This window comes from Drosophila takahashii, chromosome 3R (assembly GCF_030179915.1).
Source record: "Drosophila takahashii strain IR98-3 E-12201 chromosome 3R, DtakHiC1v2, whole genome shotgun sequence".
Classification (NCBI taxonomy): Eukaryota; Metazoa; Arthropoda; class Insecta; order Diptera; family Drosophilidae; genus Drosophila; species Drosophila takahashii.
The window spans coordinates 21,249,840-21,267,638 of NC_091681.1; the positions used below are offsets into that span (position 1 = coordinate 21,249,840).

At 42.1% G+C, this 17,799-nt stretch overlaps 1 protein-coding gene, 1 non-coding gene and 1 pseudogene across 2 annotated transcripts; 1 reads left to right on the plus strand and 2 right to left on the minus strand.

Annotated features, from left to right (window-relative positions):
• Positions 1-1,922: 1,922 nt before the first annotated feature.
• On the minus strand, positions 1,923-1,994 carry TRNAT-UGU (transfer RNA threonine (anticodon UGU)). Its single transcript has one exon. It is a non-coding gene; the product is annotated as a tRNA-Thr (tRNA).
• A 979-nt stretch (positions 1,995-2,973) lies between these two features.
• Positions 2,974-4,533, plus strand: LOC108059506 (uncharacterized). Its single transcript, XM_017144831.3, has one exon. It carries the CDS (start codon positions 3,047-3,049, stop codon positions 4,448-4,450), a length of 1,404 nt encoding a protein of 467 aa, XP_017000320.3. The 5' UTR covers positions 2,974-3,046; the 3' UTR covers positions 4,451-4,533.
• Positions 4,534-11,702: 7,169 nt separating this feature from the next.
• LOC108059527 (protein phosphatase 1 regulatory subunit 36-like) lies at positions 11,703-13,385 on the minus strand (annotated as a pseudogene).
• Between the last annotated feature and the right edge of the window lie 4,414 nt (positions 13,386-17,799).

Consider the following 17,799-nt stretch of genomic DNA (forward strand, 5'->3'; position numbering starts at 1 on the left):
CAAGCAAAATGCCACAGTCAAGTGGGGCAGACAAGACTCCCCCCCTCCCCCTTTTCCATCTGCGGCTAATTAACTAAGTGCCACGCACCTTGAAGTCTCAGCTGAAAAGCTGAGAGCAAAAACCCATTTTTAGCTTCATGCATTTTTAATTCCCCTAATAGCTTTTGGCTTCTATATAGCCAGACATTGATGGACCAGCAGGCACAGACCGGCAAAAATTAAAACACCAAAAATGTCGTCCTCCTCCGCCGCAGCTGCTGGCCAGATGCAGATTAATTCCCGGCGCCCGAAAAAGTCACCCAAAAAAGTTGTACTTACCTGGTCGCATCTGCCGGTGAACTAAGCCAACTAAGCGCAGTGTGTCCTCCATCAAAATTAATTACCGAAGGAGCGAGAGGCAGCCGAGCAGCAAGGCCAATTGTCAGTTGTTGTGCTGAGCTCAAAAGTTAAAAGGGGCGAAGTCGCTCGGGCCACCCACCACCCACAGCGACACCCACCACCCACTGGACCCACTCCACCCCGGGGGCTCATCAGTCAACACTTGCTCAACAGTCTAAAATGATAAATTGCCATCCCCCTGGTCAAAATCACTTGGCTTTTAGCTAAATTTCTAGCTGAGTCAGCAAAGTCAGTCTTTAAATGCTAGTGAAGTGCAGTTCTCATCAAAATAACAATATGGTAAAAAAAATTTATTATATAAATGGCAAATTCTGTGATTATTTTTTTTGTACCATTGCTTTGTTTACTTTCTTATTTTCATGGCACTGCATACATTGGGGGTTTTTTTTCAGCCTAAAAGCATCCAATTTCGGGCGCCGGGAGAAAAAAAATCGGTTTTTGGCATCAAAAAATCTACTAACTTTGCGATTTTTTCTATAAAAACTGGTTGGATGGATTTAATTCAAACCTTTTGTATATTATTAAGTGTCATTTAATAAACATCCACTAATTTTTATAGCCGATACTATCGGCTAATATATCGGTGGCAAAGCGATTGCAGAATCGAAATTTTTTTTTGCAAGACTCTTCCCTCTCATATATTTCAAATCAATGGTCAAGTTATTTCGCTGCAACTTTCGGAATGTGAAAATCTCGCTTAATAAATTCGCATTCAGCCAAACAATGCAAGAATAATGCGACTGCAATTCGTCAATCATAAAAGACTGAAAGCTGTATTCAATGAGCAGCTTATGTGTGCTTTACAGGCTAATACTCACTGCCTGCCCTTCGCCCACAAGTTAAGGCCAAATTAATTAACAACAAGGCAGCCGCTTTGTCCTTTGCAGCGGCGGATCGCATTGTTGGTTTTTAATTAAGGAGTTGAATGAAAATCAAAATTAAAGTGATTTATGCCAAAGATAAATGCGTAAGGAAAAATGCCAGTGCTTTAATTATAAACAAATAAGAGGGCAGCTAGCATAAACAAATAATTAAGAGCAGACAAAGTTGTGAAGTCAGTGGAGGGTCGATTTTTATTCAAAAACATTTGTGTCAATATTTGCCCCCGCGACACAAGGATGTCAACTGATAGTCTAAGCTGGCGCTTCCTTGGCTCGAGGACTCGAGCATAGTGCGCCACTCGCTCGCTTCCAGTGTTTACCCAAACCGCAAAGCTTTTCTGGTGGAAGCGGTGGTGTTGAAGAAACATGCTCGATGTCCTGTCAGCGATTATGTCACACATGATTGCTCTTGGGTTTGGGATTGTATGTTTATGTGTGAGTTTCTAATTAAAAATGTAAAACATTTACTTTTGTCAACGGTTCGGCTGTATATAAATTGAATACACATTTGCGGGTGACATTTCCCTTTTGGCTTTTGGGCTTTCACAGGGTTAACGAGGTCTTGGTTTGCTTTTCATAATTAAACAAGCTCATAGAGAATTAAAATACCTCTCGTTAGTAAAAAAAAAATGTTTATACTCTTGCCTCCTGTGAGGATTGAACTCACGACCCCTGGTTTACAAGACCAATGCTCTGCCACTGAGCTAAAGAGGCTCACATACATGGTCTGAAAAATAACCGAAATATGGGTTTCATTTTAGATTGCATAAACGTATTCGTGAAGTTAGAAAATATCATTCATCTTATCACCGTATGCTCTGATGTTTAGATACAATCTATTCGAACTTTATCAAGTTTTGTACACGAAAATGTTTACTACAAAATGTTCAATCATCTAATTGCAATTCTATTTTTTAAATTATAGGTTATCTTTAGTTAACTTTAACTTTCAACTTCACTTAAAATTTAATTTCAAAAAATTTCTTTTTTATTATTATTAACTGTCAAATTTCGAACGCCTCCTAGAAACAATTCTTGTCTCTATTCAACCATAAACTCCAACGTAAAGCGATGAAAAAATGGTTAGGCAAACCAAAACAGGTTTTGCATCGCTTAATCCTTCCAGACGAATGCGCTGAAATTATTTATTATGACGCAAAACTTTTTTCCGGCCGCAGAGCAACGCGTTCGCTTTATCTGCTGTCCAAAAGAGCCAAAGGGTCTCGTCGGGCATCCGCCAAAAGCGATACCCCACCAAACCCAACCCCAAACCCCAATCCACTCGACGTGAAATCAAAAAACAAAACTGGAACTTTTCCCAGTTAAGCCTCGATAAAGAGCTTTAAAAGGTGGGCAGCACCGAGAGCAGGACAATTTGGGTAATCTGAATGTTCAGTTAGCGCAACTTCAAAGGACACAAAATCTGTCCATGTGGCAAAATCGAATAACATGGACAATTTTACGGGATAATTCTTTAAAGAGAATAAAAAAGCCGATTAACTTTTAATCGAAAGAAGGTCAGCGTCAGCCCTTTACTTAAATGTAATTTTAAGAAATATGAGATGGGAGAAAGGTGTGTCCTTAGATTTTAATTTACAACCCTTTTGCAATCGATAGAAAAATTTGATAAATGCAACCCTAGAAACCCAATACTATTGCCGCTATTGACTTTTACTTGACATTTCAGAACGGTAATTTTTTCATGCGAAAAATTCACAAAGATTAAAAACTAAAACTGTACAAAGATTAAAAACTAAATCGAGACCATGCCAGTGGACCAAGTTATCATCTCCTACATGCGCAGCCGCAACTGGATCAACGTCCTGCTGCTCAGGTCGATGAATCTGTTCCAGCCCGTCCTTGTGGAGAGTCCCAGCGAGAAGATAGAGGTCAGTGCCAATGGGTTCAGCTGGAGCGAACAGAACTTGGAGTACCGCATCTTGGTGAACGAGTTCTTCGAGATTGTCACCAAGACGGACGACGGCGAGGTGCCCTATAGCTTTGTGGAAATGCAGGGCAACAATTTGGTCTTCGGCCTCGCCCTCCGGAGGATCAAGCACCGGGTTATGGACCAGCGCACCTGCGATGTGGAACAGAGTGACCTGCTACTGCGCATCAACCCCTTCACCCCGTGTTGCCTTCACTGCAGCAACTGTGCCAACCTGGTCATGGAACAGAGGCAGTTTCACCGCATCCAGGAGGTGGCCATGACGACCATGCAGCCTCAGAACTACTTCTGTGCCCGCAACCGTGTGCCCGTGTATCCCACGGAAGAGGAGCTCTTCTTCGGCCTCAACTACCTGGTGATCAGTCCCGATCTGCTGGGCATCGGGGTGACCACCACCCCCGGTAATCATCTCATCGAGTGCTCCCGCTGCAAGCAGTGCGTCGGCGAATATTTGGGTCGGGATGTGGCCGTGCAGCTCTACGCGGATGCCCTGCGTCTGGTGTCCGGGGATTCGCCCTTCGGGTTCGAGGAGATCTTTGGCCACGTCACACCCACCCAGTTGATGATGCGCCTGCTGCACGACGCCGAGCCAATTAGTCCGGAAAAGACTCGACTTTTCCTCAAGGCCGTGCGTCCGGATGGTCAGTTGCAGTACCTGCACTTGCAGGTGGACACCAAACAGGTGCACATCCTGCGCTCCGAACTGCTGGACACTTCCGATCTGGACCGGAAGTCGCATGGCTTGGATGCTCCTCCCATGGAGGCCGACACCAGCAGCGAGAGCGATTTCGAGATGCGTCTGAGTGACACAAGCAGCAGCAGCATTAATCAACCAACAGGCGACGACTCCATGGATCCACTTGACTCCTCACTTCCGAAACCAAAAGCCGCAGGTCCCCAGAAATCCGTGCAATATATACAGTTGCGTGGCTTTCGGGGTTGCCGCCTGAAGTATCTGTTCTCAGGAGAGGATCAGGATCTGATCGAAAACGAGGATATCACCACGACGTGGCTCGATGAGGGTACCCAGGTGCTACGCATCTCCTATGGGATGATGGTGGACCTGATGGGTGAACTAAATGCCAATGAGCACCTGGCCGCCGCTCTTGAGAAGGTGTCGCCGCCCATCAAATCACGTCATCCCCGTCTCAGCTATCTCATCTACGAGGCCGACGAGGATTTCTATGCCAGGCAGGAGCAAATTACAAAGCTTGCCGGATAAATGCAAGATTTTAATTAAAATTGTGATATTTAATTTCACAAATAATTAAAAAATAATCCATTTAAAAATATAGTAAAATAAATTATAAACTAAGAGTGTGTACAACCTTTTTTAACTGCATTAAATAAATATAATTGCTTTACGCTATTATTCCGTCGTACCCCATAAAATGTTTCCCCTAATTTACATTAACCCTTTCCCTTCAGGCGATTTTTTCTTGATATTTTTGCAAGTTCCTCAACTCCAACAGTCGGGAGATTCACGGCATATTTTCTTAATTGTCTTATTGTTGGTAATTAGTACAGATTTAATTGCGGAAACCCTTATAAATTTGGTAGACAACCGATGCGGTTTATGGTTTGCCTCCCCCTTTTCGGAAGGACTGACCACATCATTAATCGTTGGCTGGTTAACGAAAAACAATTTGTCCAAATAACAATTAGGGCCAGGCCAACAACAGCCAACAAGTTAAGCACCCTCAGGAAAGGACACTCCAACGCCCACCCAGCAGGAGGAGGAATCAGGAATCAGCAATCAGGATCGGGATCAGGATCAGGGGAATCGTTAACAGCATTTGACGGCTGACAGTTGGCTAATGAAAATCCGGGGGAGTGAAAGTGTCCAAGAATGTGACGGTGACGCAACTTGATTAATGATTGCAAGGATTTCTAAAATTTCCCTTTTGCCAGTTTAAATTTCTCTTTAATTCGGGAGTGTTGGGATCTGCACATCGGCAACAAAAATCCATTCATTATGTATGCTGCATTCGCTGTCCATTATCCTGCATGCACTTGGTTGCATTGTTCAAAGTGGGTTTCAGCTGTTTTTTTCTAGAATTTTTGGCTGGCACAACAATGAGTTTCAGTTTGGGATATGAAATAATTCGTTGGCAGGTGGATAGAAGTGCCTAATGGTCTGAGCCCCATTGTTGGGCAGGCTTTTGTGGATGGCTCTGAATCTATTACACAGTAAACACCCCCTCCCCTGGAACCTTTCTCTAAATTAAGAAAGTGCACAGAGGTTATCGCATTTCTCATTTAAGGGCGCAATAGCCAGCAATTGCCAATAATTAACATAATGAAACCATAAATTGCGCTAGTTGAAGAAAGTCCAATGACATGGCTCTATAAGTGCCAGTGGGGAGAAATATTTCTATAGAGAAAGCATGCGAAATTAATATTAGGGCGACGCCCCATAAATTAATTTTGAAATGCACTCGAAGGCAGGGCATCTAGCAGATCTCCCCGCCAAAAGATATCTTGTGGGGGAGAGTGAAAGTTAGAGTCCCCCTAGAAATCCTGTCCATATGGCCGGACCTGAACTTGTTAATTACCAAGATGTATGCGTGTCGCGCACCACAGACCAATTAACCCCCATTATGGTCAGCTGAGGGACAGCACTCTTAACACTCCACACTCGTCGTCCTGGTCGAGGTCAAGTTCTGGTCCAAATAGAGGGGGCCGGCAATTAAGATTTCCAAGAGCGACCAGCACACATTCGTGGCGAGACGCAAAACAAACTCATTCCAGAGGGGCCAAATTGCTTTATGATGTTGCAGATTATGATAATGAATGATGCCATCTGGACTTGCACTTGGTACATTGACCAGGGCTATGTTGACACTTTAAGTGATTTAATGTTATTGTTTTTCCCATCGCCCTAACTGAACGCACCCTTGAACGGGGGCAAGAAATATAAACGATGGAAAATGACTATATTACAAGAAAGCTGAGAAGTTTACTGGAAGTCTGTAAGAAAAACTAAAAAACATCAACAAAAATAAATAACTTTTCAACTATTACCTTTTCCAATTGAGAGGTTTCATTAAAACTAAAATTCGCCTATCATTTTTGGTCATCGAGCTATATACGTGACTATACATTTTTGCCAGTTTATTGACACAATTGCCGACAAATAAATCCCCAACTCCAACTGATTACACATCTCGGTTTCCCTTCCCAACTCCCACTTTTTACCCGATTTCCTACCTCCCCTCAGCGAACTGAGAGTGTGAACTGCCATTGAAATGTTTTTGATTGGAAAAAATTTAATTTCCTATACGCTTCACTCTGCTTATCGCGGTTGCATTGTGCTCCAAATTCCACACAAAGAGAAATGTTGGCAATTTTTTCGCCATGCTCTTGGCAGCATTTTAAATTTAAATCAAGTGTTGGCCCAGCGGATATCTAAACTGTTTTCTCTCACCGCATATGTTGTACACAAAACCTCAAACCACAATTAATCAAGGCAAACGCTCTTGACAGCAGCAAATTCATTGACACTCTTTTTTCTAGTCTATTCGCAAAAAGTTTCACATTGGCAGTGGCAAAGCTTCAATTACGATTTTTCGATTTGTTGTGCGAAAAAGAGGATTTCCATTGCCAATGAAACCGGAGGGAAGTGTTCATTAAACGCTCTCCTTACAGCCAAACCGAGCTATCTTTTTTCCTCTATTTTGGTTAGCATTCAAACACATTCGTTTCACTCGTTCGCCGTCGGTCTTTTGTCCCTGCAACAATGACAATGGCGGAACCGCAGAGAGAGCCGGCGCAGAAGAGTGAAATTCATTTTTTCCATTAAATCGAGTCGCCGATTGTGCATGAAGTGAGGAGGCGCAAATGTCAGGGCTCTTCGGTTAGATGGGGGCGCTACGATACTCCGATAGGTTGCCACTGTCGAGGAATACGGAGCGCCACCTTCACCCCATAAAAATCGCATCGACAACCGAGCATCCCACGAGAGCTGGTTAAAAAAAAAGAGTCCCCGGAAGTTGAATGCTCTTATTTGGGCTTGATTTTTATGTAAGCAGAAAGTATGTATCCAAGAACAGAATATTGGAAATATGACTTTTCTCGTAAATTAAAAGTGATTAATTGCGATTTTTTTATTTGTGCATTTAAAAAAATATATATAAGGACAATATTTTAAAGCAGCGGTCGGCAGCGCCCTATTAAGTGAGCATAGGGTTTTGTTCTGCCGACGCGCTGCTCACACATGTATAACGTAGAGCAGCGGTCTGCACACACACATCGATGAGCTGCCCAGTGCAAATTACTCACACAAATATAAAACAAGAGAGAACGCTATAGTCGGGTTGGTGTCCCGACTATCTAATACCCGTCACTCCGCTAAGGGGAGTGCGAACGCTGTGTCTGGTTGGTGTCCCGACTAATAATCGTAACTCAGCTAAAGGGAGTGCGAGGGAGATAGATATATGTTGACAATTTATAAATCGTATAACTTTTTAATGAATGGTCCGATTTGAAAAATGTCTTCTACATTTCGATAGGTATAAATATACACAACAAAATTGCATTTATACTTCTCGGAAATCTTTAAAGATGTGGGCGCAGGACCCATTTTAAAATCGTTAGTGGGCGATTGTGGGCGTTAGAGGGGGCGTGGCGCTCGGCTAAAATAAACTTGCGCTGCGTAGGAAGCCAAAGAATATGTGTGGGAAATCTCAACCTTCTAGCTTTTGTAGTTTCTGAGATCTCAGCGTTCATACAGACAGACAGACAGACAGACAGACAGACAGACAGACAGACGGACAGACAGACGGACAGACGGACATGGCTAGATCGACTCGGCTAGTGATCCTGATCAAGAATATATATACTTTATGGGGTCGGAAACGCTTCCTTCTAGCTGTTACATACTTTTGCACGAATCTAGTATACCCTTTTACTCTACGAGTAACGGGTATAACAAAATGTCAACGTATGTGTGTGCCGACCGCTGTTTTAAAGAAAATACATTTCTTAAAATAATGTAGAAAATGCCTTATGTTAATCAAATTTCTTTAAAAAAAAACATTTAACGGCATATAAACAAAATTTGTCTATAAATTCATTTTGATTTTTAAAATACATTTACTAAAACATTCAATATAAATATTTCTTTAACCGAAATCTGCAGAGTATTTCCAATTCGATCCTTTCTTCAGTTTGCAGTCCTTTTCGAAAACTTTTTCACTCGAAATTCGATACACTTGCAAATGGCTTTTTGACAAACAATGACACCGGCCGACTCGCCTACAATTGCGGAGACATTTCTTCGCTTACCTTTTTTCTCTTTATCTCAACTCGCTTTTGAGGGTCTCCCCCTGAGGAGAAACGCATTTGCAAATGAATTGCTTATTGACAGTTTGATGGAATGATTCCCTGGCTGCCAATTGTCGATTTGCCAGACTTTTGTTATTCTTTAATTAAACGATTTGCCCGAAAGAGAAAAAACAAAATGCACAACTGGAAGGGATTAATTTTTTCATGAATGATGAGCTTTGCCAGATTTTCCAATAAAGTCTTTATATATTGCGAATCATGAAATGTACCTATCGATGATACAAAAACTGTATTCATATTGCGAATTCATCTCGCCATTAAAATGTATCTTTCAAGTTTTGAGCTAGCCAGAAAAGTCACTTCCGGCTGATTGCATTTTGCAGGACCCTCGACATGCGACATTTGCGGTATCATTGCTGTGGCACTAATTGAAGTCGCCTCCAGCAATTAACAACTTGCCGGGCTGCTCATGTATGCAAAATCCATTAAATCACTTAAAAGCAGGAGAGGAGCACATTTGAAACCACTTCGAGAGGAAATGACACATAATACGACTACAGAGCAGTTGCCGCGGAGATGTGCAGGAGTCGGGAAATTCGCAGGACGCGCACTCGAAAGCTGGGCCCGCCCTTTCCGATGTCGATGATAATGTAACAACACTCAACCTCTTGGCAAAGGCAAAAAAAGTGGAATACATAAAAGGTAGTGGGGGTTTTTCAGACAGCAAAAGGGTTGGTCATGACTTAAGGGAGCGGAGGTGGGGCAAATGAAATTGTCACAGGCACAAATTTAATTACATCAGCTGTACAGATCGTATGTTCCGGAGCTTAAAGCTGCCCATATATTCAGGTGACTCCCCAGAGCTCATCACCCTTTTCTCCCATGCTCCCCGTGTTACAGCTCATCAACTGTCAAAATTGAAATTCCAAAAAATGTCACAAAATTTGACATGTACAAAAAAGAACTTCCGATAATTCATATTCGTATGCATGTTGAAATATGTCAAGCATGAAGAACTGATAAGCTAGAAATGGGTTTCGGATAGGATGGAGCGGAAAGTTTTGAAAAAACCATCATCAAATTCATGTGGCATACTTACTATAGAAACATCCTTAAAAATGTTCATTTACAAATTACAAATACACCTGAGTCCCCCGGCCATCAGTCCCATTTTCAATTAGCCTAAAATCCAGTCACTAAAAGTGATGAAAAAATGAACTGTTTAATGCCTTTTATCCCACTCATAATTCGCATAATGACAGAACATCTCCCCCTTTCCCCCAGCAAACCCGGTAATTTGGCCAGCCGACTTTGGTGAAGAGCAAACAACAGACGCAGCTGACCACTCCCGGATGCACTTCAACTTTCCACCCTGTTGCGTACAATCAATGGCCAGGACACCGAAAGCCCGGACGGATGGCTCTGGATCTCCCCCGTCGTCGCGTTCGGATTGTTGCAAAAGTGCGAAACCGCAAATGTTAAACGCAACACACAAGTCAATTCCGCAACCCACCCAAAAGCCAAAACGAACCCACGGTGACAACCGCAACCAGGCCACAAAGCTCTTCAATTTGCTTGCCATCTATTATGGTAGCTCATTGTGGGATTACCGCAGAACCCGAACCCAAACCCAACCTCAAGCCCAAACCTTGTAAAACCCACCCCCACCCAAGTATAGAAGCCCGGAACACGGAGGCCGCACCACCGACGCGTATGCGCCTGGTCGGTGAGGAATTGCTAATAAAAAGGGTGGAAAATCCACTTTGCTATGGCATTTGATTTTGATTTTTTTCGACTCATGGGACAGACGACTCTTGATGGCAAGGGGACAGTGTTTGAGGACTGGCAGATAACGTTGAATGGTACAGGACTTGATGACTTTTGATGTCAACGGATAAGTAGGTAAAACCTGGTACTCAAAATTAAGAACTTTGGCAATTTCTTTTTCTAAAACTAATTAGTCTAAATTTTAATCGTATTTAAACCTTTTATAATCTTAAAAAATAAATTTAAATTTGTGATTCAATGGGCTTTATTCCGAAAAATAAATTTGTATATACAATAAATAAATTTAATAATTTTAAAAACATTTCACTAAATTTTCATAAAGTACAAAAAACATAAATTTTAAAAATTGAAATTGAAATTGAAGTTTTACAAATATATAGAGTATTTAATAAGTACCTTAAAATAATTTCCGATTTCTATAAAAACTTCAAGCAAAGACAAAATAATTACTTGAGTTATAACCGCAGTCAAAGTCAATGCGAGTAACCGAAACTGCTTCAATTGACCAATAAAACCGTCAAAAGCTAATACCATCTGCACAATGTGAACACTCACCGAGACGTTGATGATGATTATGAGTCCGTTTTTGGAGGGGAAAAGCAGGGATAAGCGAACAAAGGAACGGCCTCCAGCTGGGCAACTTTTTTGCAGGTCTTACAGGATTACACTCGATTACAGGATACATTACAAGTTCGACGGGTGGCAAGGCACCGGCTCGCCCGCTGGGAATGATCAATCAAGTCGCAGGGAAAACGACGAATTTCCATTGCCATTTCTGACTGACTGAGCACGGTCAGTTTTCCAGTTCCATTACAATCATTGCGAAGCCCAATGTTAATTATGAAATTGCGCTTTGGTTCTGGACGCTGGGTAGCTGGGTAAACAAATAATTCTGCAGCTATATCAAAGAATGTTTTGCATTGCGGACAGAGCGATTTCGACAGTTCTGAGCTTAATGAAAACCGGAAATCCACTTGCTTCCCATCATCATCATCTGCTATCCAAGCCCCTGGTCCAAGAATCATTGCGAGCCCGTCTGGAGATCTGTTTACTTTAGTACTTGCCATCCATTTTTTTGTGTTCCTTTTTAGGCGATTAATTAATGCAATTAATCTGCTGGCTGAATACAAGACTCGGTACTCCTTTGGCCGCAGCTGATGGACTTGTTTGGGGGCGCACTTGTATTCCCCGTTCGGGAAATGAGTGTAAATAAATGGTTAAGATTAAGTTGAGATTATTGCTAATCAAGAAATTCATTAAGCCTATAAACAAAGATATGTAGACATCAAGAGAGACACGTAAATATTCTCGTGTATGTGTACAAAGTAATTGCTTAAGGTATATCAGTCACAAAATATTCCCCTGAATATTATTGAACTTTTTTTTATTATTTCGTGCTTTTGATAATATATTTTTAAAACTTTTTTAAATTTTCTTTTAAAAAAACTACATATTTTTTAAATTTCGAAAACATGCAAATTTAAAAAATGGTTTTGCCGTTAAGGAAATAGATTAATAAACTCGAACCTTATGAATTTTTTCTTTGCGACTTACGCAAGCTAAAACGTGATACAACACTTTGTGCTGAAAAGCTATCCTTATCCTTGTCCTTATCGTCCTTACGTATTTTGGACATAATCTTAAAGTAATTAGCGATGATCAGGTCGACCCTTGGCCCCGAAGTTGTGCTCGCCAGCTCCTTTTCACATCGCGATACCACATTTGTGAGCAGACCTCCTGAGCGAAAGAACTTAATATTGAGGTCCCGTTTGACCCACTTGCAAATCTCCTGATGGGTGGACGGTTCAAAAATACCACTAAGCTCATAGAAGTGCTCATAAGTCTCGCTCATCTTTCGCAATTGAAGTTCACCGAGCTTGGGAATGGCCAGGTGAGGTCGCCTGACAATATTGAAGGGATCGTATTGCTCCGAAAAGTTCATGAAACGTACGGCGGGCCAATCGAGACTCAGAAGAGTGTTGTAGAGCTTCTTCGGATGTCCGAGGATGCCGTGGGATATGTCAACTAGGCGCAGCTGAGATCCAGGCGCAATGTACTCCAGTTCCATGGTGGCAATACGGATATCGGAGCCCCGGTACTTGCGCTTTCCTATCCACAAAATGGGTAGATCCTCCACCGGAACTAGTTTCAGTTCCTGAATCAGTGGCGATTCCTGAATGCGATAGTTGCTGTTCTTCTTGTTTCGCCCGTAGAGAAGACTCCGCTCGGCTTCCGTGAAGGTGAGGTACTCAGGACGGGCGGAAACAAAGTATTCCGAGCGGAAGAGTCGGTTCATCTCCATTTCAATGACATAGTACGCCCTGCGATGCATGCAGATCCAGACTATTTGTATGGCCACAGCCAAGAATTGCTCATGAAAGTACTTATCGTGAATCGTCGCTGAAATATTCGAAATAGGCTTCATGTGGTAGAACTTGGCCATATTGCCCTCGCCCCCGATAATCAGGCAGTAGTTGCGGGCCACGAGCATTCGGTACTGACTGAGGTAAACCGACAGGGTTCGCTTCATGTCATTGGTCTGCTCGCTCTGCACTGGCCCTTCTGGCCCGAAAGTTCATCTCGCCGAATCAGGACGAACTCAACCAGGCGCAAATAGTACTCGAAGTATATGATCAGAGCGTGGATCACGTAGAGAACCTCCTGCTCGTGCATAAACTCAACGAACCGGTAGGACAAAAACTCCGGGGGCATCAGGTAGAGCACCAAGTTCCTTATATCCGAGATCACGATCACATCGCTGTGGTTGCTCTTCGGTCGCACATACTCCTGCCGGAAGATGAGCTCCTCCTCCTGGTCCATGGTGCGCAGGAACTTGTACCCATTGGTGGTTATGTAGCGCTCCCGAGCGTGCTCCAGATCATTGTGGGCCTGAAAGTGGAGGCAGTCCTTTTCCGAGTCCCACGACCACTTGCCGCTGTAGTACTTTGGGGCATAGTTATCCACATGGACGCGCTTCATGGTGATTGAGTGGTGCAAAAGTGGTATAAATGTATACAAGTTTTTAGTCAAAATATGATGAGAAGTCGGTGTTGACGAGTCGTCTATACTTTGTAAAATGATTTGGGAGTTTCATCTGATATTAATCCAAATGCTACTCTGACTCAAAATATCTCTAGGATCTTTTAACTTATACTTTATACTTTAAACTTTAATTCTGAAAGCAGTGATGTTATAAAATCATATAATAACATTCCTTAATAGTTTTTAATATGACAAGACTATGATAAAAACATAAACCAGCTAGAGCCCCAAATGAAATCATAAAAAAAGCAATGGCTGAGTCGTATTCATGGCACTCAGCGATTGGAACTTGAACAAATTACCATATTAATTGCTACTAATTAAAAATTCATTAAAACACTGCACTGTGGCCATGAAACTGAAAAGGGAGCAAAAGCCAGGCCAGACCGGAGCCAAATCGGGCAATTTATTATGCTTTGTCATCTCGGTCGACAGGAGCCCGTGTGCGCAAATGATAATAATAAACATTTCCATTTTCAAAATTTCCACACTTTTATCGCTGCGGAATCAATGAGTTCGAGTTCATAATGGCCCAGCTCCCCACTCGTTTTCAGTGTGTACTTTCAATTAGAAGCCAACTCCGGGCCATAACTTACCAACTAAAATATGCAAAAACATTCTGGCCATGCTGAAAGTTTCAATCTCATCGATACGTGGTAGTCCTGTGGCTCTGTGTGGCTCTAATTATGAGCTCAACGAGTCCGCTTCCCCTTTTGTGTGGCATGCCGCATCCCCTCCGCCGACACAATCACCTGTAACATCTGTGTGCCCCGTGCCGCTGGGTCGGTGTCTATTCAAGCCATAAATTCCGGCTGTGTGGCACATTAATTAATTTGGTTTTGTGCGTCATTTCAAAAAGGATTATTTGCCTCTACCATGTAGATGTAAAAGATGTGTAGGGATGTAATGGATCTGGGGCTGCTTCCCTAAGTAAGCTGTCACATGTGTTAGGCCATATTATTTTACTGAAATAATTTGTTTAACTGTATTATTTTCTGCTAAAAATGGGAAAAAGTGTTTCCAGTGATATTCTTATAAAAGCTGAATTAATAATAAATTAATACAAACTATAAAGCTACAATTGGATGGAGACCTGAATTCCCAATACTTTTCTAAGAGGCCCTATTTTTTCCAAGCATTGTATATTTCCACAACCTCTCTGCAATAGAAAGCACTTCGTGGCAGCTGCGCGACTGCAAAAGTTGTGACATTATAAAATCTAATGAACAGAAATTAATTTATAATAATAATAACTCAACTAAGGCGAAACATCGGGAAAGAGTTGCCAAATAGAAGGACCCACACCCAGGGGAACGGTTTTGTTTTACGACGGCAGCACTCCCTGCCATTTTCCTTGTACCCTGGGCTTAGCTCGCTCTTTGAAAGAGTTTCCGCTTACAATTTGCATAAAATTTGTTGGAACAGTCCGCACAGATGATGGCGTTAATAAGCGGGAGTCCAATTTTAGTGGGTGGACTGGGTGGAAATGGGGGAGGCTTACCTGTTGCCCGGGCCTCTTCGACATCGATTCCAAGCCGCGCTGCTGGGTAAATGGATCGCCCTGTGAAACCCGGTAATTGTGTGTAATTAAATCCAACTCTGTAAAACAAATGACAACACTTTGTAGACAGACAGCTGGAGAAGGAGTTACGGTGTGGGTGGTGGGTGGAGGATGGTCTGCGGTTACTTTGAGGTTGCCAGGACACAACCCTTTACCCTCGGCTCGCTTTTGGCAGCGTCTTGTCTTAATTATGTAGCGTGAATAATTTTTGCTCTTTGTGCGGTTTCTGTTCACGAGTCATTGATATTATTTAAATTTTGTGTTCCAAAGGGAGACGCTTTCGGATTAATTTGAACATTTTGTTTGCGTTATAGGTATGGGCTAAAGCCATTAATATTACTAGAATGCCAAAAGAAGCAATAGGATTTTTATTTTTCAGAGAAGGAAATCTGTTTGCAAATAAAGTCAAAGCTCTTTTCATATAAATAGAAATTCCTTTTCAATTACTTTGGCGCCACATTTCATTAGCAGTTACGACAACAGTAGCAACCGCATAACTGCAAACACTTTTTTTGCGCATATCGTGTGACCATTTCAGATTTATTTTTTCCTGATTCTTACTGTCCTCTAACTTTTATATTTGCGTTTGCGGTAGCTTTTGTCTGTCCTCATAGTTTGTCCCTTTATTTGTTGGTTTGCTGAATTGTTGGTTTCATTCAAAGAATGCTTCTGACAATAATTTGCGGTGCTGGCGAAAACCATTTGAAGTGCTAACACAAAGTGGTTAGGATGAAAAGTTTAGTCAGTGGATAGATCTCGGTTAGCCAGCACACAGCAATTTTGTTATTGGCCTGGTAAAAATGTGGTCGCTGATTGTTGGCAATCTCAAAAAGCGCCAGAAACCAAAACAGCTAAACCAAATGTTGCTCCTGTAGTTGCAACCGATGTTGCTGTTGCAGCTGGCTTCGTTTTTTTGCGTGGGTGTCGCAACTGATTGCGTACAATTCGAAAGCTGCACAATTTGCATTTAATTTGATTGAGCTTGCTCTAAAATGTTTACAAGTCAAAGAAGGTGCTAATGAGTAAACAACAAAGTGACGAGGTTTGGTGGGCGTTGTGGTCTTCGTTGGTGTTGCTATTACTATTATTTTAACTGTTTGTCTTAATCCAACGACAGCAATTAAGCCCCCAAAAACCAAATTAACAAGATTATAAGGCCAATCAATTGCGAATTAATTACGAGCTCAAAATTTAATTTTTGCAGCTAACAACTTTGTTTAACTATTTCCATAAGTTTTTGTAAAATGTTTTTTGTTGATCAGAGGAATTCGTTCACTTTTCCCCATCTCTGAAGACCACCAAACTCCAAAAACAGTTGCAGAACCGATTACGTTATCTTCTGGCCACAGCGACCTGGTCGAGTGTCGTAATTAACCTTGGCGCAATGTGTGAAAACGAGAAAGGGGGTAAATGGGTTGCGACTAATCCTGAAATATTATTTTTGGCGGTAGTAAGATGCTTAATGGTTTATTTTCAATTTACGGCCAACAGCTCGCCATACGAACAATTAAAAGGGCTCTTAGGTTTTCCTCCAACCCATTTGGAAATGTTTCCGAATCATTTGCATATGAATTTTCAACCTTTACGCCTCTAGTTGAGCATTCAAATTACTGTTATTATTATTTTCACTCATATGGGGGGTGCCAAAAAAGGGGCCAAAGGACGAGGGTTGAGCGGTAACCATTAAAAAGCCAGCACGACCTTTGGCTGGGAGCACCTCCGTTCTCGGATTTTAATTCTATTAGAAGGCCGAGGACGTGGGACAAGGCCGCTTATCGTGGTTACACACCCACGTAGCCGTGTGTAACCCACCCACTTGTGATCCCACTCCCAAGGTCCCTGCGCGGGCGCCAAAAAGGTTAAAATTATAATTTGCGGCTTCTGCTTTATTACCCGCCTCACACACACACACACATTGTACAATACATTTTGCGGCCAAACAAAGTTCGGCATTTTTGGCAAGCCGCGACCACGATGTTGACACGCTTAATTTCTTGGCCACATTCATAGCACTTGTTTACATCGTTTTAGCCACATCCCCTTTACTCGCAATGGAGCCAAAGACAAAAGGGATTTTTAATGGCTTTTTTGGCGCTTGGCTTATCAGCGGCGGATATCCTTGGAAGGTTGCTTGCCACAAAACAAATAAAGGTTACTTTGCCACTAAACAACTCGCATGCTGCTCTTTCGGTTGCTGTTTATTTTGTTCGTGTTTGCCCCACGAAAGTGTAAAGTTTTCCCAGTTGTTCGAGGATAAAGCGTGAGATAAGCGCGCCTCGCTATGAATTATTTCGTTGGTTTTCCTGTCCGCCAGGAAAGTCTACAGTTTTGGCCAAGGTTTGGGGTCAGATGAAGGTGAGGTAGGGTTACCTGAGTTCTTTAAACTGATGCAGACTTATTAAACGCGACTCAATCTATCTCTCTTTTATGGTACCATATGGTAATGATATTTAGATCGCTTGGATATCCATACTTCTTTACCAAATGTTAATACAAAGTTTAGACTTGTTCCTCAAGAACTTATTATTATCCTTCATCCATTTTCCATCTAAAGAACTGCTCTGCAAATTATAAAATCCCACCATCACACCCAAGAATAACAAATTGTCAGCACATAAGATGGCATTTAATCTTCAACAAATTGCCGAGACACTTGTACAGACAGCTTAAATAAATAGTACGCCTTCGTCAGTCGACAGCGACTTCCACTCCCCACCTTTACATTATTTCAGAGGATTTCAGAGGGCAATCTGTCAGAGGAGGAAGAAACTGAAATACGCATCGTGTTATGCTGGAAATCTTTTGCTAAATCGTTTTTTATTTTCCCCTGCGCCCACTCCGCCCCATTTCACCCACTGATGGTTGGTAAATTTGCATTTTAACTCAATAAATTC